Below are 25,217 nucleotides of genomic sequence, written 5' to 3'. Positions count from 1 at the left end.
GGTGATCAGCACACAGGACAGTTGAAACTGTGTCTCAGGCTCCCTGTCACCACCTTTCAACCAAAAAGATGGCTGCCATCATGAAATCAAACATTTGCCTGTTCTTTTAAAACAGGGTGGGTAAGAGATTATATTACCTATCTATTTTAATTAACATAACTAATGTAACTTAATGACAGTATGTTTGTTTAGGCTGGAGTTCCTCTTTAACAGTAGCCTTATACAGATGCTGTCATACAGACTTGTGAACATGGAGTCCTATGTTTTATTGTCTTTACCGGCCATCTATTTACAGGTAACAGAAATATTAATCATATTTAGTAATATAAATTCATGTGTTAGTTCAACAATTTACTTACCGCAGGGAATTTCTTCCACCAATAATGCGTTTAGGACGGCGATGTAAAAGCCTCGACCCACAAACAAGGGGAGATTCTGCCGATCAAATAATAGCAAGAGTCACAAAAAATATTTATCACAAACTGAAATGGTATCAAGTTGAAACCAGGTAAAAATGTTAAACATACCATGACTTCCTACATGTAACCAGTTAAAGGGAACCAGAGAGGAACGGGGGGGGGGGGAGGGGGTGAAAAAAGAAAAATATTTTATATATACCTGGGGCTTCTTCCAGCCCCATAAGCCTGAATCGCTCCCACACCGCCGTCCTCAGCTTCCTGGATCCGCCGGTACCGGGCTCGTCACTTCCGGCCAATTGTCCGCATCACAGGGGCTCCCTCCATACATGTACGCATGCGGCTGCGCAGTAAGCAGCCACATGCGTATCTGTATGGGGAGAGCACCCTGTGATGCGGAGAATTGGCCGCGTCCGCCGGCCGACTTGCCGACTCGCGGCAATGACGGGACCCGGTGGCGGCGGATCCAGGCAGCGGAGGACGGCGGCGTGGGAGCGATCCGTGCGTATGGGGCTGGAGGAAGCCCCAGGTATGTATATTGCATCCTCTCTGGTTCCCTTTAACCACCCTGGCGTTCTGATTAAATCGCCAGGGTGGCTGCGGGAGGGTTTTTTTTAAATAAAAAAAAAACTATTTCATGCAGCCAACTGAAAGTTGGCTACATGAAAGCCCACTAGAGGGCGCTCCGGAGGCGTTCTTCCGATCGCCTCCGCCGCCCAGAATAAACAAGGAAGGCCGCAATGAGCGGCCTTCCTTGTTTTGCTTACATCGTCGCCATAGCGACGAGCGGAGTGACGTCATCGACGTCAGCCGACGTCCTGACGTCAGCCGCCTCCGATCCAGCCCTTAGCGCTGGCCGGAACTTTTTGTTCCGGCTACGCTGGGCTCAGGCGGCTGGGGGGACCCTCTTTCGCCGCTGCTCGCGGCGGATCGCCGCAGAGCGGCGGCGATCAGGCAGCACACGCGGCTGGCAAAGTGCCGGCTGCGTGTGCTGCTTTTTATTTGATGAAAATCGGCCCAGCAGGGCCTGAGCGGCAGCCTCCGGCGGTGTTGGACGAGCTGAGCTCGTCCAGACCGCTCAGGTGGTTAAAGAGATACTGAAGCGAAAAAAAATGATAATGAATTGTATGTATAATGAATTGTATGCATAGTACGGATAATTACTAGACTATTAGTAGTGAAGAAAATATTCTTATATTTTTATTTTCAGTTACATAGTGTTTTTTTTATAACATTGCTTCATTCTCTAATATTAGCAGTTTACACACTACTCAGCATTTTAAATGATTTTACAGAGCAGCAGTGAACTTTTGAACCCCTTCTCTGCCGAGAAAAAGAAATGACAATGACTGACAGTTGAGATAACAAGCTTCAAAAAACAGAGCTCTCTGCGACTTCAAAGTCGTGAAGCTCAATGGCTTTTTTGCATAGATAACTGGAGTTTCTTAACTCTTCCTGTACTGGAAACAATAGCCTCTGCTCCTAATGTTTTATTTCTAAGCTGTACTACACATACAAATCATTATATCCTAATTTTTTTTCGCTTCAGTGTCTCTTTAAAGCCTAGCTTGATGCAATATTGTTATCATTTAATTAGGCTTCAGTTATTTGGACTGAGTTAGTCAAAAAGGCTTGGGGTGCAGACCTGCCCTTTAAGGGGATTTTCTCTTAGAGAGAAAATCTACAGTTCTGTCAGCAGAACTAGAACATACCAAGAAGCTGTTCTATGGACAAGGCCACAGGTCTCACTGACCTCAACATGTACACCACAAGAACAGTAAACAAAGCCATGTTTATTCAACATGGAAATTCTTTGTATCTAGGGCAAAATATCTTATATAATATTAATCGAGTAGGTGTGTGTCCTGACATCACAAGGGATCTGAACCAATCATAGATGGCTCAGATGAGGTCACATTTAACTCTTTCTGGTTCATATAAAGAGGGAGCACGGAGGGAAAAGGGGACGGTACTCTACTTTCCAGCTATCCGGCTCTCTATGCTTCCTAGTTAGAATACTAGCTTCCTGTATGTATGCTGTAAATATATGTGATGTACATAAGACATAGGAAAGACTATTTATACTTTGAAGAAATCAAACTGTAACACAAGATGCTTAATAAACCCCTTTGAAAGGTGAAGAAGGCTGTCTCCGCTCTATCTCCTGTATGCTGTTGCTGTGAGTTGCTGGTGCCGGATCTAAAGGTGATTTATTACAAATATTTTTTCCAGAACTGTGCTAGTAATCTGTGGCAGAGCTAGTTTTACGTTTAGGCTACTTTCCCACCAAGACGTTGCGTTTTAGGGGACGTTATGGTCACATAACGTGCCCCTAACGCAACGCATGGTGGTGTTGAAGTTGGACGTCAGATTGAGCTGCGTTATGCAGCTCTTAAAGCAGCCACTCCAGGTTAGTGATAGGAAGTCCGGATCTTTTTAAGGATTCAGATCATTTGAATTGGATCATTGAAAAGATCCGGATCTTTGAACCGAATCATTTGAATCATTTTACTAGGGAAGCAGACTGGGTGAAATGACTAGCAGGACAGGACTTTCCCTGCACTGTACATTCTGTATGTTCCTGTTTCTTCCAGACAGACATCCACTGTGAAACGAATTTTTCATTGTGATGATCCGGATGATTCAACTCACAAAAAAGATCTGGATCAAATGAACGATTCGTTCATGATCCGGACAACACTACAGTCCCACCACGAGTCTCCACAGTGCAGTGAATATTAATTAGCCATGTGGCTGGCCGCGGAGGAGGAGGGGAGACCTCCTCCTCCAACATTACTGAGCATGTGCACACAGTCTAACGCGGCTAAAGCCGCATATAACGTACTGCATGCTGCACTTTCCCAGAGCATGCAGCGTTACCCTGTAACGCAACGTGGGCACTGTGAACAGCCCATTGATTTTACATTACTATGCGTTGGGCTGCGTTAAAGGCTGCACTAACGTGCGCCTGTAACGTCTTACTGTGAAAGCAGCCTAAACTTGTGTCTCAGCTCCTGGGCTAGATTCACATTAGCTTCCCTTAATAATAATACTTTTTATCATGACTCTAAACCTATAGTAAATTGTGAGTTTATGTAATATTTCCTGAAATGCATCCATTAAAAGTACATTTCAAACTTCAAGCTAAATAAAGTGTTGGAAAGAGATGTATAGTGGTATAATGAATATATGCTGAAAGTACATAGCAGACATACTTGAAAAATATATTATAACAAAGACTAAGTACAATTAATTAACCCTTTACACACTTATATCAACATACTAAATTCCCATAAATCCAGAATCACTGAACAGCAGCAATCAATGGAAAGTGGTAGAGTCGGGCAACTGGTATTATTTTAAAAGGACAAATCCATATTCTTCTCATTTTAGGTTCCCTTTAAGCATGAAATCTTTTGTGAATTGGTCTTGTGACACCTCCACTCCGCCTCTGTCGCTGTCTCCCCAAAAGTGCGGAAGACACATGGAACCCAAATTTCCAGAAAAAGAGCCAGTGGACTCATGCTGTCAGATAGGTCATATATTTTAATGCCCAGGCAACAAGGGGCACATATAATTTGGGGGTAAAGCAGCTTGGGGTGTCGTCATATTGCGAGCCATTACCGCCACGCATTTGATCAGCCACATCAGCCTGAGATGTCCCAGCATGTCTGATTGATACACTCAAACAATTTCGGTTTAAAATTGGTCAAATCATTGATTGGACATGCTTGTTGCAGCACTGATTTTCATCCAATTCGAAAGTAATTATCAATTTGGATAGTCAATTGGCCGCAAACCAACAGATGGCCATCTAAAAGATGTGTAAGCTGAAAGAGAGAATTGTTTGTTAATTAATACAACTATTCAAAGCACTACATTCAAAGCACATAAGGTGTTCATTAACAGTGAAGCTCAAAGGAAAAGCTAATCAGGTGAAGAGGACCCTAAATTGGCCCATTAGTCCTGAGACCCAGGAGCAGTTTCATCCTTGGCATACCCTATTTTGTGTCATTGACTGTTGATTTACAAAAAAGAGCTAGCTGCTTATGTGCATGAAACATATGCATGCATGACCTGCAGTGTCAGACTGAGAAGTCCCAAAGTGGTACTGGTCCCAAAGTGGTGCCATTGTCACACTGACAGATTTCTGCAGTTTTTACTGGATACATTGCTGGCAAGACTATTGCAGTGGCATATTAATGCATGCAGCGACATTTTATATAGTATTTTCATTACATTTCTCCTGGAAAAGTTATTTATAAAATATCCTTGAAAGTTTAAAGGGAACCTTAACTGTGGGCAAAAAAAAAAAATTAACTTACCTGGGGCTTTCCCAAGCCTCCTGCAGCCGTCCTGTGCCTGTGCCGATTCTTTGGTGCCCTCCGGTCTCCCTCCGCGGCTAAGTTTCGTTTTCGGCCGACTACCAGTCGTCCTATGGCAAAGCGTCCTCTTCTTCCACATTCCCCGCCATAAAGCGCGTCCGCATGACGTGTCTTGCGTCATACAGATGCGCTTTACGGCGTTTTACGGCGGGGAATGCGGAAGAAGAGGACGCTTTGCCGGAGGACGACTGGCAGTCGGCCGAAAACGAAACTTAGCCACGGAGGGAGACCGGAGGGCACTGAAGGACCGGCGCGGGCACATGACAGCTGCAGGAGGCTTGGGAAAGCCCCAGGTAAGTGAATTTTTTTTTTGCCCACAGTGAAGGTTCCCTTTAAGGGTAGGGATAGTAGGAAATGCCAATTTTCGATTCCGTGGAAATCTTGATTTCCATAAATGCCAATTACCGATTCTGCGGATTTACCATTTACGAGGAGTCTTTTTTAGTCATTTTTTGTATTCCCTGATTGGCCAAGTTCTTCCTAGTTGACTAAGAAGTATTGGACCAATCAGAGAATGCAGAATTTTACAGCGGCAATCGGAACACCACAGACATTTTACGCGAATCACAAGACTAGGGAATACAGTAGAATTTCATTATAGTAAACTCTGATATAATAAACCTCTGGATAATGTAAACTCAATCCTCAGGTCCCACCAAATGCGTCTGTATAAATATACATGTAAGACCAATTCTGATATAGTAAACTTCTGATGTAGTTAACTACTTTTCTTGATCCCTTGGAGTTTACTACAAAGGGATTCTACTGTACTCGGTAGTACAGGTATTCAAGTCTTGTGATTGGTCTAAAATGGCCGCGGTAATCTGATTTTCATGGAAAAATTCTACATTCTCTGATTGGTCCAATGCTTCTGAGTTCTGTGACTAGGCTTAAATTATGTGTAGTACAGATAATTAATAGAAAATTAGTAGCAAAGAAAAGAGTCTCATATTTTTATTTTCAGATATATAGCTTTTTTTTGATATAACAGTGCATCATTCTCTCATATTTGCAATTACAAACCACACTCTGTATTTTAAACTACCGGTATGAAACAGAGCAGAGATAATGACCCTTTGAACTCCCCTGCAGGAAAACCTTGTGTAAATCTGTGTCTGACTGTCTATTTGATGTATAAGTGCCTCAGAAAACAGGACTCTCTTTAACCAAGTTTGGTCAGAGAGTTCAGAGAAGCTCTTCCTGTACTGGAAAAAATTTGAGACTCGTTTCTTGACTACGATTGCTCTATTTCTTGGCTGTACTACACATACAGTTTATCTCAAAAGTTTATTTTCACTTCAGATTCCTTTTAATGTGGAACACAAACCATTTTACAGAAATGTTGACTGGATAACTGTTGTACTTTTTTGTATGAACAATATTTATTGCTATTAAATAGAAATTTTAAGTGTGGAGTTTTTTGCATTAATAAAGGAAGATTAAGAAAAGTTTTGCAATACGAATTGGTTTCTTGATGATTATTGTCAAGCTATATTCTTTAGTTACATGAAGATTGTGAGAGGTGTGTTAAAGGACTCACAAGGAGTAACCCTAAACTATATTTACTCACATGGGGCTTCTTCCAACCCATAGATTGACTAATACCCTTAGAGTCTGAAGCCTTATAAAATTCCTATTTTTATTTGACATTTATCTTCTGCAATATCACCAGTGCTAAAACACTGCATCCCTGCGGCAGAACGCTGTCATTAAACCCCCCAAATCCCGGGGCAAAATGTGGGGACTGCTTTCTTATAGAGGCAGAGCTTAGGGCTGTAGCTCTGCCTCTACTCCCGTCAATCCAGCTGATCGCTGCCTCTCCCTGCCCCTCTCAGTCTTCTTTCACTGAGAGGGCCTGGGGGAGAGGCAGCGATCAGCGAGGATTGACTCTAATGGAGGCAGAGCTACAGCGCTAAGCTCTGCCTCCCCGGACTTGGAAAGTCGTGGACTTATTTGGGGGATTTACCTACAGTGTTCTGCCGCAGGGATGCAGCGTTTTAGCACTGGTGATATTGCAAAAGATAAATGTCAAATAAAAATAGTTTTTTTATAAGGCTTCAGTATGTCTAATGTGGAACCTCTTCGAGTTCAATGAGGATGGTTTGAAAATTAGAAGGATAGGGACTGCTGTATTGTTTGTTTGAATTTTCCCATTTGGATACATAACTTCTAACACTTCTCTGTCTGTCTGCACACTGTAGATAATTATTCAGCATGGCTGGACCTGGTGTGATTTGTAGTTTACATTATGATCTTAATTGAGACACTGAAAGACTCAGCCATGCATTAAATTAAAATGCCACTATATCTTATTAGTGTATTATTGTATATGCAACCTGCTCTTAACTGAATCATCTCTTTCAGTATGTGTAAAAAAAGAACATAATTGGAATGTATACACAAGCAACATATACTATAATTTTAGTATAGCATAAATGTAGCATAAAAGTGTCCAGAACAAATGGATCTTATGCCATGAAGCTTTCCAATATTCCCCACAAAAAGAACCAGCCAGAAAAGCAATGTAAATCATTGGCTATGCAGCCTAGACACAGCCTGCTCTGTCCTGTACAGTAACTATGGGGCATATTCACTAACCAGTGCTAAAAGTGCAGTGCACAATTAGTGCGACTTGCGTTACCTAGGTAACACCCACGTTTTGTATGTATACACTGGTGCATGGCATATACTGTTGTCTTGTCGATTATACCTTGACAAAGGGAACATGTGACCCCCCCAAAAAATTGCTGTAAAGTCATGTTTGGTGTGCAGATTGCATCTTCCTACTTTTGCTAACTTACAGAGTAACTCCAGTGAAAATAATGTAATAAAAAAGTGCTTCATTTTAACAATAATTATGTATAAATGATTTAGTCAGTGTTTTCCCATTGTAAAATCTTTCCACTCCCTGATTTACATTCAGACATGTATCAGACGGTGACATTTTTACTGCTGGCAGGTAATGTCAGTGGAAGGAGATGCTGCCTTTTTAGCAGTTGGACCCAGCTGTAAACAGCTGTTATTTCCCACAATGCAATGAGGTTCACAGACAGGAAACTGTCAAGACCATGGTCCTGACATCACACTGTGGGAGGGGTTTCACCACAATATCAGCCATATAGAGCCCCTTAATGATCTGTTTGTGAAAAGGTAAAGATTTGTAATGGGAAAGAGGGTATCAGCTACTGATTGGGATGAAGTTCAATTCTTGGTCACGTTTCTCTTTAACACGTTACACTATTTGCCCTGCATACATTACAATAGCAGCACAGGGTTACTCAGATAATGGGGTGACACTAATTACACAATGCATGCTATGTCAGTGACATAGGTAACGGTAACAAAGCAGGTGGTTTAGGTGCACGGCGCTCAGCGGTTAAAGTAGATGCCGTCATAGCAGTAATGTTATACTGCAAGGGGCGCATAAAGGTTCCGGTGATCGCCAGACCCCGAATTACATCTCCCTCCAAGTTGCTATGACTTGGAGGGGGAATAGTATTTAACGCCACCAGCAATTTTAGCAGCAGCAGGGTTGATCTGTCATTTGGCTAACCCTGCGCCCAGCTCACCAGTGCTCCATACACTGTACCGCTGCTTAGTGAATATGCCCCTATGTCACAACACAACTGGAAAAAAGCCTCCCCCATGCAGCTTGTTTGTACAGTACTTTTTGTTTGGAAAAGTATTTCTATCTCAGAATTTGTGATACCCTACAGAAAAAAAAAATATGTGAAAGACATGTCTTCTTCAAGCCATATGTACAAATTGTATGGGAAGAAAATACAAGCTGTTGGCAGTTTGCCAAAAGGTGATGTAAAGGACCTTTTTTATCAGCACATACACTTGCCATGTCTGTTTTGGTTCTGTAATGATACCCAGAGTACAAACAAACCTGCCGTTAACAATCCTGTATTTTTCATTTTAATAGTACTTTCCATCTGTATAGTGAGCTGTTCGCATATGTAATTACCAAATAAAGCAGAAAACCTGCTGGTCTAGTTAAAGCTACCATGATATCGCACACTTCCATTACTGAGTAGATTTTTAATATGCAATTAAAACATAGAAAGCAAAAAAGACACAATATATTGGATCTCCTGGGGTGTTTCAATTATTACATTGTTGCCCCTTAAAATGCAACGTTTCATGGACTACAAACTACACTTATGAGGACCTGCTAACATATAAATGGTGCAAATGCAGCAAAACATTACTAACTGGCATAATGTTCAGGATTTCATGTTTGTGAGGATATTATACATATTTTAAAATTCTGTTGAGTATCATTGATCTGTTTTACCGTTATTGCAGGGAAATCTGACATTTAAGCATTTGAAAACTGCACATTAGTTTATTCTATGTGGAATTTTCATGTCTGACTTAAAAAATAGCACCAGTAGAAATACCATAGGTTTACTGTCATATTTGTTCTGAACTGATTAAGCAGTATATAGTATACGAGGCAACGCGCATTTTCTAGTAAATGATAACATTAGTATGAAATGCATGAACTGCGATCCACGCTGGGAAAATTCCTGACCGCGCTATTTATTATAGAACAGTGGCCATGACCATGCATGCAGGTGGCTGCCTTTGGACATTAGATGTCACACTGCACATTTATTAGCTGGTTGCCAGCCATCACTATAGGCGGATATGCCTTAGGCAATGGCTACAGCAATCTCCAGGAAATAACAAGGCCTGTTGTTTTATAGCTGTATATATTGTAGAGAAAGAGAATGTGAAGATAACATCACTGCAACCCAAAATAAATATTGTAATAATATCTAAACATTTTGGTCATACAGTATTCAATTATTTCAAAGTTGTTTTTTTTTTTTTTTCAAATAATAATAATAAAATATATGAATTCTAATCTCTTTCTAATGTTATTATTATTGAGCTACGTGTATTTTTATTAAAGCGGTCCCAACTTCTTGCACAGACACAGCACACAATGAAAAGACTTTCCTCCACATATAGTTGATGTGGAAATGAACTTCAGGCCCATACACACGTCGGATTTCCGCGAACGACCGGTCGTTTGAACGTCCCGTCGTTCCGTCGTTCGCCCGCTAAATCGGGCGTGTGTAGTCTGTACACACGCCCGATTTAGCGGGCGAACGACTGGACTTTCAAACGACCCGTCGTTCGCGGAAATCCGACGTGTATGGGCCTTTCTCTGTATTATGTGTTTGTTTAGGCAGATCAACATGTCTAATTATTTCTTTTCAGCTACAGTAAACAGACTGCAGGAAAGCTCTGCCTACTAAACACCGAGGCTTAACCCTTTCAGTGCCTTCTGTAACGGTGAAAACAAGTAAAACTTTTAGGATTTCCTTAAATTGTAATGAAGATTTTTTTTCCCATTAAGGTTATCATGCTGTGGCTAATCTTTAAGTGCAGAATATAGTTCTGAGTTTAGTTTCACTTTAACTAACTCTCCACTTCAGTCTGCAGTGGGAATAGCTTTCTAATACTGTATGTAAAAGCAGTGCAGTGTTTCTAGGCTAACTGCACCAACCCATTTACTAAACAGGGAAGAAAAGAGACTATTTGGGCACAGAAGATGCTGGAAGCCTCTAAATCAGATGGAGTCTTCCTCCGTCCTCCTCCGTCCAACGGTGGTCTCGCTGGACCCTTACGAAGCCACAGCCAACAATCTGTCATGCTGTGGCGCAGACGAGCCTGCAATATTTACTTTCCTCGGCTCCAGCGCAGGCGCAGTAGCACCTCTCGGTTCAGATCAGGCGGAAATAGCCAATCCCAGTCGGGTCCGCTCTACTGCGCAGGTGCAAGCCGGCTGCGCAGCAGAGTGGATCCATCTGGGATCGACTATTTCTGCCTGATACAGAGCGAGAGCCACTACTGCACCTGTGCTGGAGCTGGGAAGGTAAATATTTACATGGCCGCCGTTTGGAAAAGTCTAGTGAGACCATCGTGGGATGGAAGAGGATGGGGGAAGCCTCAATCGGCTGCAGAGGCTTTCCCCTCCCAAGGTAAGTACCCTCACAGGGGCAGATTTAGGCCAAGGCCACCTAGGCCATGGCCTAGGGCACCAGAGGAGCAAGGGCACCAAAGCAACAGGATAAAGTGGTGTAGCATTTTCAAGCATACAAATGCTGCAAAGCAGGGAGATCAGGCGAGCACCTGACCACGGTACTCTGCTGTCTCTGTACACATTTGCATTGTGGCTGGCGGCTATGGACTACGGACTACTTATACTGCAGGGAAAGGGGGGAGGGATCATCTGGCTATCTATACTTGGGGGGAGGGTAGTCATTTGACTACCTACACTAGAGGGAATGGGGAGGGATCATCTGACTACCTATATTGGAGGGAAGGGTCAACTCTCTACCGATACTGAAGGAGGGTGGCTGGTAACAGTGGCTTTGGGCGGTAAAGAGTACAAATCCGGCCCTGCCCAGGGGCCAATTTTTCAATACAGGTTTTCTTTAAGTAAAACAAAACAAAACAGTATATACTTCTTAGAAATACCACCCAACCAGCTGTTCAGCGACGCACAATGGTGGTCTACACAAAAAGGGCTAGTAAGCAGGGTTCCTAGCATTGCCATGCACGGTGGAAGCAACCTCCCACCCTTCTAGAGCACCCTGGGGCTCTTTCCCACCTCTGATGCTGCAAGAGGTGTTGGGGTAATAAAAGGGAGGGCCCTATGTGCCCTCTGGTCACATCTTAATATGGGGCAACCAGATAACCACCTTCACTGAGGTGAATAAAATTTGGGGTCATGGGTTTCACATTGTTTCACTTCACATACTGGAAGTGATTAAATCCTGCCTGTCAAATGTGAAAGGCTATACAAGCTAGAGGAATGCAAAGCACAATCCTTAGGCGTAGCAAATTAGGTCAAATATTTTTTTGTAGAGAAGTTGTCTGATAAAAGCTGCACTGAAAGTGATCGGTATGTATCACAGCACAAACCAAACATTGCCATAGGATAGTTTCACATTTCACATATATTTTATTTGATACTATGACACAGGCTAAGAAAACACAGCATTTAAAAAAATAAGCATCAACATTTACATCTCTACTCTGCATTCTGACAATAAATAACTCCAGGCTGTCAGAATACCTACAGTGCCTTGCATATGTATAAAGCCTGCCCTCTTGTCTACAGTTTGGAATTAAAATGTTCATTTTTATCCATACAAACTACTGTAGCTTATAATGTTAAAGTAACTATTCTTATTTATATATGAATATTTATTAATATTAAAGGAAATATCAGCTAAAACATGCCCCGATCTACTTACCCGGGGCTTCTTCCAGCCCAATGCAGCCGACATGTCCCTCGTAACAGGCCTGGGTCCCCGCCAGAGCAGAGGCCTCAAGGTCATCCTCTACTGCGCCACTGTCAATCACTCGCACATGGTGTGGAGTGTACTGCGCGGGTGCAGTAGTTCTGTAGCTGCGGAGTTCACTCCACACCACATGCGAGTAATTGACAGCGGCACTCGTGCAGGCGCAGTACAGGACGACCTCACGAGCACCCGCAGGGACCCTGGGCCGGAGGCTGGGAGCAGAGCTGCTACGAGGGACATGTCGGCTGCAAGGGGCTGGAGGTAGCCCTGGGTAAGTAAATCGGGGGATAGCCTGGTTTGGCTTATATTTCTTTTAAGAATTATCATCCATTAACTGTATACTGTATAACACTGACATTTACTGCAACACTTTACATAGTCCATAGTCTTGTCAATAACTGTCCCTCACAACCTCAGAGGCTGATTGGTCCCCCTGCCACCTCAATCGTCTGAAATTCGGCTCCAAAAGTCCTTCAGTCAGGGCCAGTTGGCACAGGCACAGTTCGGTTGTGTGCGCTCCCTCGCTGGGAGCATTCTGTGCTTGGACAGTGGTACTACCCAGGTGCAGAATGCTCCAGATTGGAGGACTTTTATGGACAAATTCCAGACAATCCAGGTGGCAGAGGAGGACAGGGAGGGAGCAATCAGCCTGGAAGGAAATGGAGGAAGCCCCTAGTATGTACAATTTTCCTCTCCCTCCCCATCTCAGGTTCCCTTTAACCACTTGAGGACTACAGTACTAGATCTCCCTAAAGACCAGGCCATTTTTTGTTAATTGGGCCACTGCAGCTTTAAGGACAAGCTGCAGGGCTGCACAACTCAGTACACAAGTGATCCCCCCCCCCTTTTATTTCTCTCCACCAACAGAGCTCTCTGTGGGTGGGGTCTGATTGCCCCCCAGATGTTTGTTTATTTATTTATTTGTGTGTGTTTGTCTATTTTTTTTATAAATATCATTGATTTTTATTATTTATTTGTTCCCCCCTCCCCCCCCCCACCAGCCAATCAGCATGATCAGCTGTCATAGGCTTCAGCCGATCACCTTCAGGTCTCCCAGGGGGACAGCCATGTTACACGGCTGTCCCCAGTACAGTGCTGCTGCTGATCGCAGCGCTGTACATGGTAATTAGATGGCGGTTTCACCGTCTAGCAGTCTCCAAGCTCGGAGACTGAAGGCATGGTGGAGCTCTACCCCTCAAGCAGGAGATGCAACCTGCATGCGATTTCCTGCAGTAGCTGGCCCTAGGACTTGACACCAATTGGCGTTAGGCAGTCCTGGGGCTGCTGTCGCGGCATCGCCCATTGGCGTGAGGCGGTCTTCAGGTAGTTAAATCCAACTTTACAAAACTAGTTCAGTGGATTATTTTAGAGTGCAATTGCAATGTTATATGATCTCAATATAAATACAACTGTTCTTGGAGAGCCCTCTTGTTTTGTTACAAAATACAGGATATGTAAAAAAACAACATTATGAGTTTTAATGAGCTATCAAAAAATATCACATCCAATATTACATTTGGATAAGTCAAGTAAAACCGGTAAGCATGGTTCTAAATCTGGGTTATAAAAAAATCTCAATTCATAAAATCCCCCAAAGCACATTTAAATTAATAAATGAAGCAGGACAAATTATACAATCATCACTCTGCCCTGAAACAGCCATGAACCAAAATTCACATTCATAAATCATGCAGTAAAGGCACCAATGGCCATCCTGAAGGTGCTGCAGAGATCCAAGAAACTGAGATGGGACAGAGCACTCATGAGGCAAGTGTAGCTGGGACTCTTCATAAGTCTGAGATTTATGGAATGGTCATCCTCAGTGAAGCATGAGGAGGAAGTAACAGCATGTTGGTAAGATTCTTTGGGACTTGGACTGGGAACTATTAAATGAGAGGGAGTCCAATACAATGCAACTGTAAAGAGAAACCTATTCCAGTCTGTAAGATACAGTATATAGTAATTTAGTAAAAGATCAAAGTATTAATCAATCAGCCTATACGCTACAGTGTATTAAAACCAGACACCTGAGCTTAAAGTGGTCTAGAGTAGACAACATGAAGAAAAAATTAAATATCGCAAACACAGTGTGGTATATTGACTTCATTTTACACTTAAAGCGGATCCAAGATGAAAAACTAACTATAACAAGTAACTTGTCTATATATCTTATCCTAAAGTTTAGACAGCAGATCTAGCTGCAAACAGCTTTAATAGAATATGATTATTTCTTCCTGTGATACAATGGAAGCAGACATGTTGTTTGTAAATATTACACAGAGGCAGGCTTATCTGTATCTTGAGCAAAAAAAACCTAATCCCCCCTCCTCCTCCCTCCTCCCCTCTGCCTCTGAAATCTCTGGCTAGTAATATCTCTCCCTCCTCCTGCCCAGACTGAGCTCCCATGAGCCCTTGCTGCTGTCTGAAAGTGCCTTGGCTCTCTGAAAACCTGTGGGCATGGCTTGTTTAGTTTATAGTTTTATAATTTGAGTATTAAAACAAAAACAAAAAAGTATTTGGCTTGAGGAATGCCCTATAAACAATAGGAAAGGAACACAATTATGCAATGAATAAAAGTTCATCTCGGATCCACTTTGAGGCAGATTGGTAAGAAAACTGGAAGGACCCCCGTGCTTAATAGCTGGGCCAAGATTTTTATCTGATTGCTTCTTTACAATAGTGATCTAACACTGCTGTAAACCTCCTCCCGTCTTTACTAGACATGCCATCAGGACAGGTGTCCAAATAACTACCATGCCCACCATGGTACGTCCTCTCTCTCTCTCTCTAGTCTATCTGCAAGGAAGGAGCATTTGTTTTTACTGCTATCACTGTATAATCAAAAAAGACAAAATTTGAGTTGAGGAAACGTTTATTTTATGTAACAAAGTTAGTCCTTACGTCACACATTAGAGAAACTGAAAAAGCTGTAATGAATCAAGCATTAATACCCAGTAGAATTTCATGCATATCTATGAATTTGTATTCTTGTCTTAAAGTGAATCCGAGGCGAAAACAAACTGATGAGATAAATAATTGTATTTATCCTCCTACTCCTAAAAATGGCTTTTTAGATACCCCAATTGTTTTATTTCATATTTAAACATTTACAAAGTAGAGTGAATATTTTGATGTCACTTCTCAGTGGTAGCCTATTAAAGTGAACCTCCAGACTAAAAATCTACTCAGCATTTTAAGCCTAGCGCGTGCAGCTGGGAGGGGTGATCAGGACACAGGACATTTGGAACTGTGTCTCATGCTCCTCACCTCCTTTTAGTCAAAAATATGGCTGCCCCCATGAAAAAGATGGCTGTACCCATGAGAAATATGGCTGCCCCCATAAAATCACAAACATTTGCCTGCTCTTTTAAAACAGGGTGGGTAAGAGATTATATTACCTATCTGTTTTAATTAACATAAATAATGTAACTTAATGACAGTATGTTTGTTTAGGCTGAAGTTCCCCTTTCAGTGTTCCTGAGTAAAAATACATGAACTATTGACTTTTTTAAAAATCTCCTCCTGCACTGCCAGGAAAGCTTTTATGGCTGTATTTAGATTATCAGTGAGGTTTACTATAATCCAAACAAAGTACCGACAAGACATAAATATCAGTAAATTTGCTGTATCTGTAAATCAGCCCCAAAGTTAGTTGGAAGACTACTTCCACTGCAAAAAAAAGAAGATCCCAAATTACTTGTTTACCCTTCTCACAAACTCAAGACCACATTGTAGTCCATGAAAAACCAGGAACAATTGTAAACATGGTTGCCCAATAATGGCAAAGTTTTAAAAGCTTATTTTGATATACTGTGCTTATTTATTTAAACTCACTACTTTTCTATGTGAACTCTCTGAGCCAGAGATCTAATGATAGTAGCAGAAAGGACCTCAAGCTATGCAGCTTGATGTAAGTAGGGTAGTACCCAAGTCTGGCTACCGATATACAGTAAGCTGGCAAAGTGTGATGTAGCACAGCTGACTTCTACTAGCAAAGGTTTCTGGCTCAGGAAGGAGGAACACATTTTCCCAGCAGGATCAGAAGCCCTGCTTGAAGCTGGACAAACATTAATATAGTTTGGAACTCGGAATTGAAGCAATAAAACAATGTGAACCAAGCAACAGAAATGTCATGTTGGTAGCATTTATTGCTAGCACACTGTTTTGATTACCATATGTTAGAAACATTACGTGGATTTTTGATAGAACTGGCATTGGAAGTATATGTTCTGAAGCTGAGCGTTGCAAAAAGTAACATTGGATTTTTTCTAAGCCAGAATGTTTTTTGTTTGCATATTTGAAAGCTACTAAACTGATCCTTGAAAATTCATTCATTTCCACGTTGCAAGTTATGGAATGAAAACTCCAATCTGTTTGTGTGTAATAGGCTAAAATCCCTTTCTAAAAAAAATGTATAATATTGGACGGCCCCTCCAACATATGACTGCACAAATCCAACTTAGGAGGCGCTGCTCAGGTACCCAGTATACCTCCAACTGCACACACAAAGAATGACCTAAGAACTGCTTCAGGTGCATAGTACAAAAACAATTTATTGTGAGCATGATACAATAAAGTGCATGGGAATAAGGTGCAGGATGGTAATTGTCTTGCCCGATCGCCTGGCCATAGCCTATGCCAATCTAGTCAGCTCCCAAACACTGCACCTATACATGAATCCGCCACCGACACACACCACAGGCCTGTACCATACACTCATACAACCTCCTCCTCCCTTATCAATGTATGCAGGGATCCCAGCAATGCAGACTACCAGGTCCCTATGTATAATGGTTGCAACCAGCAAAATGCAGATGTCACATCTCCTTGAATTCCCAACACTTGCTGTAATCAACAGGTCTGGCTTCAACAAAGCATAGCTCAGTAAGTCTTGTATCGACAGGATACAGAGAGGAGGGAGGGAGTGAGGACAGCGCCTCTAGCCACTCACGACTCAGAAGGCTTCTGACGCTGAAAGCTCTTGTAAGGCTCCCATCAGGCTGGTTGTGTGCCTAAGCACCTCTTGCCCTGTCATTCTAGGTGCACCTTGGCCAATTCCGGCATGCAGGGACAACATGGTGGGTCTGAGTCTCAGATCAAAACCACCATGCTCATGTGGGCTGGCTCCGCCCGCACAATGAAACACTGGAATTTTTCTACTAAGCCAGAATGTTTCTTTGTTTGCATATTTGAAAGCCACTAAACTGATCCTTGAAAATTCATTAATTCCATGTTGAAAGTTATGGAATGAAAACTCTGTTTGTAAAAGGCTAAAATCCTTTTCTCTTTAAGCTATTGATTTTTATACATAAGTGGCAACCAATATTAAATCAGAAAATAGTTTTACCATGATGTGCATCCTTTTCATTGAAGATTAATGAGCTTCCCCCATTTCCTACATGTAAGGCCTAACAACACTGCTTTAAAGTTTGATAATTATTTCTGTTGTGAAAGAAATGGATGGCACTGTCTAAAGCTTTCTATTGTTTTCAGAAATGTATGATCTTGCATAAGTTCATTTATTCTAGGGAAATAGGTCCATCACCTAGCAACAGTGCCCGTAGCATCCCCCGACTCCTAATTGGTACTGGAACTTGGCAGTTGCCTACTTGTGTCTTATCGAGGCTGTTAATAATGTATCTACTTGTTTCTTCACTCCACAGGCTTCAGCAGAACAGCTGTGACTGTGACTAAGGAGAATGTCAAGTAAATGAAGTTTGTGACCTTCCTCTAGACACTGTGAACTCATTTGCCCGTGGACGTCTTGTAGGTAGATGAGAAAAAGAGACCTTTTTTTTTAAAAATAAAGACTGTTTCATTTGGTAAAAAGATATATGAATGGCACTTCTGCGATCATCAAGAATGCAAGACATATTTATAATATTTTGCTGTGAAGTAAATGAGAATGATATAGCTTTTCCTGTGAAACAGAACTGTCATATTGTGCACACCACAATTCATGCTTAGTTCATGGCGAGAAATGTTTAACAAAGCATATGGTAAAACCTGAAAGTTAATATTAATCATCCATTCAGTAGTTGATATATATATATATATATATATATATATACAGTATATATATATCTGCAAGAACAAAAAAATAACACTTTATCCTGCTTCAAAGTCAAATACCCAAAAGTAATTAAACTAAGAATAGTGATGATGTGGATTTCCTGACCGTGTTGACTTAAAAAGACTTGAAAGACTCAAATTATGACCACCACTTGTACTGAACATAGAAAAAATGCAGCAGGAACAGGAATAAATTATCTTTTAGGTAAAGTAGTTTGGTATTCCTTACCTTTTGGCCCAGATGTCATTAACTTCTTGCTTAAATAGTCACATATCACCCCAGCATCTTCACTGTGGCGACAGTTATGCTTTCCAATATCTTGCTTGATACAGTCTGCCAGAGATCTTTCAACCCCTGTGCACTTTACATTGTCCACATGAATAGGACCTTTTCCTTCTCCAAAATATGCCATTGTTCTTGCCTTTGATGGACCCCTGGAATATATATATGTATTAACTGAAACTGACCACAGTTGGTTTTGTTTTGTTAAGTACAGAAAAAGAAATTATTCTTGTAAATTCAATCAAAATGTAGCTGTGTCCTGTCCACTAGCATGTTTTTAACTCCAGGTGAATTGTCCATCTTTTAGGGAATTTCTATAATCAAAATAATGAAATCATGCAAATGTCAACTGAAAATAACAATCCACAGGCATATAAACACTGGGTTCTCAGCAGATCCCGTGTGGGATCTTCCCTTCATTTTATCCTCCTGATGAGTAAATTAAAATAATTTATTTTCTCCCTCAAAATAGAGAATTTTTTTACTTTAAAAGAAAATTGGACCTTTACAGTGGATCATTTCAGACTTACATATAACAGAACACATATCTGAGTGCCAAAGCCAAAAATCTTGGCTTTCATTTACTAATCTCTGTAAAAACCCAGTTGTCACTTAAAGCATGAACATAAAGTTGCTCATTATAATAAAGTATCAACATAGTAGTCTAACGGACCCTTCCTTGTGCAAAATTATGAGCAAGAACAGAGAAGGAAAGCTTCCCTATTCAAGTAGGCATGCGCAAATTGGGTGGATAGAATTTCTTTTCTCATCCTCCTTCCACTGCAAGTCCACAAAAGAAGACATGTTGCAAAGATTGGTGAGGATGGACTCTGAGCAGCACTCACCATGGTAATTATGGTGGGGTGGCAGCAATTTGTTAATTGTGTGAGGTGGAGGGGGTGGTAACAGGAGTATGATTTGGCCACATGGTAATTTTGGGGTAGGGAGATGCCGAAATACGGGTCTCCCTATGCAAGGTAATCTCAGGGTATATATCACATATATTCCCCTAATGATTACCTAATTTTACCCTTAGCTGCATAATTTGCGGTCTGGCTATTGGCGACACTCAAGTTACTGTGATATTATCGTAAATTTAGGCTATCGCTATTGTCAGCACACAAACTACACAGTGGCCATTATTCACATTATGGCCAAAGGCAGCACCCAAATCTGGTACAGCATGGATGCCGAGTGGGCTCTGAAATCACCTGTCTCATGGTAAGAGAGGTTGTTATAAAATCCTGATTGGGCTTTATTTGTAGCCTTTTAATGCCACCATGAAAATACTGGAAAAACTTGGTGGATTTCTCAAAAACTTGTTTGCAGTATATGCATCGCCTTGGCTCAGTAATAACATATCTGAAAAGCTTCACAGCATCAGTAGAGTTACATTACTATCAAATAATATGTGCAGATCACACTTCTTCCTGTTTCACGACTATTCCATTTGGATATTTTATATTAAAAAAAATCTCCTGGAAGGAATCCCAATGTCTTCCTCTAGCATAAATCTCCTACAGGGCAATGACTGCTCAAATGAAGATAACTACATCCATGGGAAGCAAAATGCAATTAATTACAACACTTTCCAGGTAATTACCTTCACCAAAACTATTGGCAGAAAAAATACTAAATTCATCAAGCTATGTTTAATAGCACACTGGAGCATTTTCCAGGATCAGATCAGTGTTGTAGTTTATTGACTCTGTTATGCCTGTGTAAAACATGGTAACATTATTGTGCCTGTTTTAACTCTGACCATATTGAAAAAGGAGCAATAACAGGGCCACGTGGTCAGGATGTGAATAGGGATGATTAATGAGATGCAAATAAGTTCTTCTTCCATTCAAAGGATGTTATTGTGATTGGTCCAATTTCAAGTTGTATATTGATCATCCGTAGTTGTGAATAGAAAGAAGTGGACCATTTAAACTTATATTGTATCCATCCTAGATCACACTGATTACAAATGTTTAATGGTTTAAGTTACGTTTCCGTTAGTATTTGGTAAACTTTCCACTACCTTTTTAACATTTTTTTTACCTTTTCCTTTTTATATTATGTTTGCGGCAAACACATATAGTCAAAAGCATATTTTTTCTATCTGACACACTTCCCTGATAAAAGCCTTTTTTATGCATGCATAGCTGGAAATGTCTACTTTAGGGCTTCTCTGAGCTATTTGGCACTGCATTTATTAAAGCGGATCTCCAGCCTAAACTTTAAATTTAGCAGTCTTCCTGTAAAAGAAAGTTATAGTTACCTGTGCTGCCTTGTCCCTCAAAGCCGCCCTGAAGACCTCGCATCACCTGATTTCCAGAGCATGGCCAGAAAACTAAAAGCTAGGGGGCAGAAATGCCCTTATTTACCTGAGGGGGTGGTTACTTTGTTTCCCCCTCATTAAGGGAAATTAATCCTCCATTTTTGTGTTACCCCCAACCACCACTTCCTTTTCTGGGATTCAGAGGAAAGGAGGAGACCATTGTCCTTAATACTAGGGTTGGAATTTCTCCGTTGAAGTGATCATCCCCCGTTCCCATATGTTAAAATCCATGGTACTGATCAGGAGGTGAAGACATGGAGCCACTCACTTGCTGGCTTTACCATCCTATTCATTCAACCTGCATGGAGGAGTATGGGGTTAATAAGTCAAAAATAATAAAATATTTAAATATTATATGTATTGCTGCTCGCACTGGTGCTTTATAATCACAATCCATTAAAAAAAATGCATGTTTAAAAAGCAACATCACCAGCTATTTGCTGCCAACTAGGACCGCCCTCACCTGGAGCATAAAGGCAATTAAGGTCTGGGAATCTTATAGTGGATCTTAGCTTATGTAAAATTACCTTTTTCTCCTGAGTTTTCTAATAGGTGATATTTTCCATCTTATCAATGAAATGCCTTTAAACTTCCAGCAAGCAAGAAAATACTCAGAATAATTTTGACAGTACCTTTTAATCTACTTTTTAGTACTTTTTCAAATGCAGAGTGCTGAAAAGTTATTTTATACAGAAGAAGAAAAATTATCTACTAGGAGAAAACCTAGGAGAAAAAGTGAATTGAATAAGGGCTGATTAAGAGCTGTTATTTGCTGTTTGTGTAAATCATGCCTTAAAGTGAACCCGAGGTGAGAGTGATATGAAGGCTGCCATATTTATTTCCAATTCTAGTTGCCTGGCAGCCCTGCTGATCTATTTGGCTGCAGTAGTGAACTGAATTGCATCAGAAACAAGCATGCAGCTAATCTTGTCAGTTCTGACAATATTTTCAGAAGCCCCCAACCTGCTGCATGCTTGTTCAGGGTCTATGGATGAAAGTATTAGAGGCAAAGGACCAGCAGGGCAGCCAGGCAACTGGTATTGCTTAAAAGGAAATAAATATAGCAGTCTCCATATTATTCTCACCTCGGGTTCCCTTGAAACATTTTTTTGTTTGTCCTGATCTTATCAAAACAGAGTTCCACATGAACTTGCCAGATACCAAGAGCCAAATGAAAATCCATCTTCAGATTCCCTTGAAACATTTTTTGTTTGTGCTGATCTTATCAAAACAGAGTTCCACTAGAACTTGGCAGATACCAACAGCCAAATGAAAATCCATCTTCAGATATTGTTTTCTGTCCACACATCACCCCACGTGAGTCCTTGACAATACAAAGGTCAGCGAAGAGACTGTGATGGAAAAGAAAGGATGTTCCTAGATTCCATACTCAGAACCCTAGGCAATATCAAGGATTTGCTTGGGCACAAAAGAATAATTGACAAAAGTGACCAAAGAAATAAAAAAATAATGAGTAACATTTTTCTTTCCAGACACTATGACAGAAGCCAGAGCATAGTGGTAAAATAACTGCATTTGGTACAGGAGGCTCTAAGTTCAATCCTGGGGTTTTCTATTTCAGTTACCTGATTATGTACATGCCTCTCAGGATTTCAACAGCAATTACACACAACAGCCCACGTTCAGAGTCCTGTGTGCAGGTATAGTAACTTCAGAGGTAAAAACGGGAGGAGGATGGAAGAGGAGGAGTAAGAGAGGGCAGGCAGTTAGAGCAAACTAAGTAGGGAGGGGATTACCACATTGGCAAGGCTGGTTACTGACAGAGAGAAGCTGTCACATAATGTAAATTAGCACTTCCAGGAAGCTTTTAAATAGAAAGCTCTGCTTGATAACTGATGTCTTCTTTAGAATCTACATGCTAGCAGGTTAGTCAGGATAACATATTTTCATCATAAAGAAGTTATTCTGGACTTTAGGGCCACCAAAAAGACCACTCACATACCATTAATAATCAATGCTGAGGCTGTGGACAGTTTCCAGCTTTACCTTTTTGGGAGAACATGTCCTCGGGTGACAATGCTTTAGCTGTAACTGGCAAAGCACAACAACGCCTCTACTTTTTGAGAAATATAAGGAGCGCTAACCTTCCACAGAAGCTGCTGGTAGAAAGTGTTCTGACCAATTGCATGACGGCCTGGTACAACAGCTGCACCAAAGCTGCTAGAGAAGCCCTACAGCGAGTTGTTAAAGGGAACCTTAACCGTGGGCCCAAAAAAAATTCACTTACCTGGGGCTTTCCCAAGCCTCCTGCAGCCGTCCTGTGCCCGCGCCGGTCCTTCGGTGCCCTCCGGTCTCCCTCCGCGGCTAAGTTTCGACCGGAGGGCACCGAAGGACCGGTGCGGGCACAGGACGGCTGCAGGAGGCTTGGGAAAGCCCCAGGTAAGTGGATTTTTTGGGGGGCCCACGGTTAAGGTTCCCTTTAAATCAGTAGAAGTCATTAACAGCACTGAACTACCAACACTGGAACTCTTGTATAAGACTCGCTGTATGAGAAGGGCCAAAAACATTACCAAGGACAACACTCACCCTGGACATGCCTTGTTTGAGCTCCTGCCATGAGGTAGACATTTTAGATCAATCCACATACAAACAAACATACTGAAAGCCAGCTTTTTCCTATCCGCCATAAACTTGATAAACTCTGAATCCTCTCTGAAACACTCACTGTGTACATTTTGTTTAAATATTTGTAGTACCTGGCATACTTGTATAATTTCTTCTATTTCTACCTTTGTTACTATAACTATGTTCCTTATATGCACCGTGGGGTTGCCATGAAAAGTAATTTTTTATTATGTTACACAATGACAATAAAGTGCTAGAATCTTGAATTGCCCCTTTAATGGACGGATGATGGACTGAATATGGATTTTTGATTTAAAAGACATGGGAACTGTCTCTTTTGATTACCAGTTGAGTATCTTGAGGGACATCGCATCATTACCTTCAAAACATGCCGTATGTATTCCTATTAATCAAAATGTATATTTTTGTAGTTTTTAAACATTTATGAAATTATGTATTTAAGGGAAAAAAAACATTATTTACTAGAATTGCAACAGATTGTATTTCCTTAAGTAAATCCCAGAACCACCCCAGCCCCTTAATTAATGATTTGCAAGGGCTTCCTCCTACACCCCAAAACATACTAATAGGCCAACTATCTCCTAACAAGAGGAGCCTCAGACAGTGGGCATCATTCAGTGACTGTGGTAGGCACATTACATTGTTTGTTCCTCCAAGGGAAGGGATAAATAACAAATAGGAATCTCCAGCCATTTACTGTAGGAAGGATACATTTCAGTGTTTGTTTGCAAGCCACCAGTAAATTGTGCTCAGTATAACAACAAATGGTACTTCTTGTGTTTTATTTATTTTTTTATTCTGCAGACATAAGGCTTTGACACATTACATCCATTAAGTTTAGTGTCAGGGACACCAAGCATCTCACCCCAGAATTCACTCCGTTGTTAAATTAGCTGCATGCTGACAGATGCTGCAGCCAGTCTTCAGACGCTATGTAATACAACAGATAATGTGTGTGTGATCTCATACAATGCTTGACTGCCTTGCGATGAGTTATCCTGATATATTTAGGCTCTTAATGGCTCTTTTCTAATTTGGAAGACAGTCCCTTAATATGATTTAGGCTGTTCGTTTTACTTAGCTTCATAAAATGACAGTGTTAGCTCGCAGGCAATACACTGCAGTTTCCAGTAACCCTCGCCAGACTCCATAATACAGTTTACAGCTCTAGAGCATTTCTTTCTGACTTACAAAGCTTCTTTACTATGAACCTGTTTTAATAATAGGTTGTTAAAGCCAACCAACATATGGAAAAGCAATACACCATGGCTTATGGGTATGTTATTCATTGAAAACAGAACACATATAAAGAAAAAAAAAATCTCTATGAACTTTCCATTAGTTATGTGCTGCTGAAGAAATTTGTACATTCACAGTTCATTTTGCAGGTGTTTTTATACTCAGAAAGACATTTAGGGTCAGAATTATTATGTGATCCTTTTAATATATGCACCAGGGCATTGTTAGAATAACATGAACTTTATTAAAGAGTGAACAGTGGTTCAAAAAAAACATCTGTAACTACTGTATGTCAAAAATTAAGTTTTCCCTAATCTATCCATCTATCTATCTATCTATCTATCTATCTACCGATTTGAAACTATAAATCTACACCATTTATAAGATGCTTTACATTTTATTAAGGTTACCTGGCTTTAACTGGAATGCTATAGGGTTCTAAAAATTGAGTTATCTTATGATGAATAAGTTGATCTAGATATCAAGCCAAACCAGTATGGGAGTGAACTAGTTCAAGGTGGTCATTTAAGCACTGTGTGATTTTAGTACACCCACTTTTAA

At 41.0% G+C, this 25,217-nt stretch overlaps 1 protein-coding gene across 1 annotated transcript in view; it reads right to left on the bottom strand.

Moving 5' to 3' along the window:
- PRSS12 (serine protease 12) overlaps positions 1-25,217 on the bottom strand; it is a 218,342-nt gene that overhangs the window by 50,147 nt on the left and 142,978 nt on the right. The window contains exons 9-10 of the mRNA XM_068280625.1: positions 18,431-18,636; positions 360-435 (exon numbers count right to left, since the gene is read on the bottom strand). Of these exons, the coding sequence (XP_068136726.1) occupies positions 360-435; positions 18,431-18,636 (282 nt within the window). The remainder of the gene's footprint in view (positions 1-359; positions 436-18,430; positions 18,637-25,217) is intronic.

This window comes from Hyperolius riggenbachi, chromosome 1 (genome assembly GCF_040937935.1).
Source record: "Hyperolius riggenbachi isolate aHypRig1 chromosome 1, aHypRig1.pri, whole genome shotgun sequence".
Lineage (NCBI taxonomy): Eukaryota > Metazoa > Chordata > Amphibia > Anura > Hyperoliidae > Hyperolius > Hyperolius riggenbachi.
Note: the sequence above shows the minus strand (reverse complement) of the source record. Positions and strands in the feature narration are given on the sequence as shown.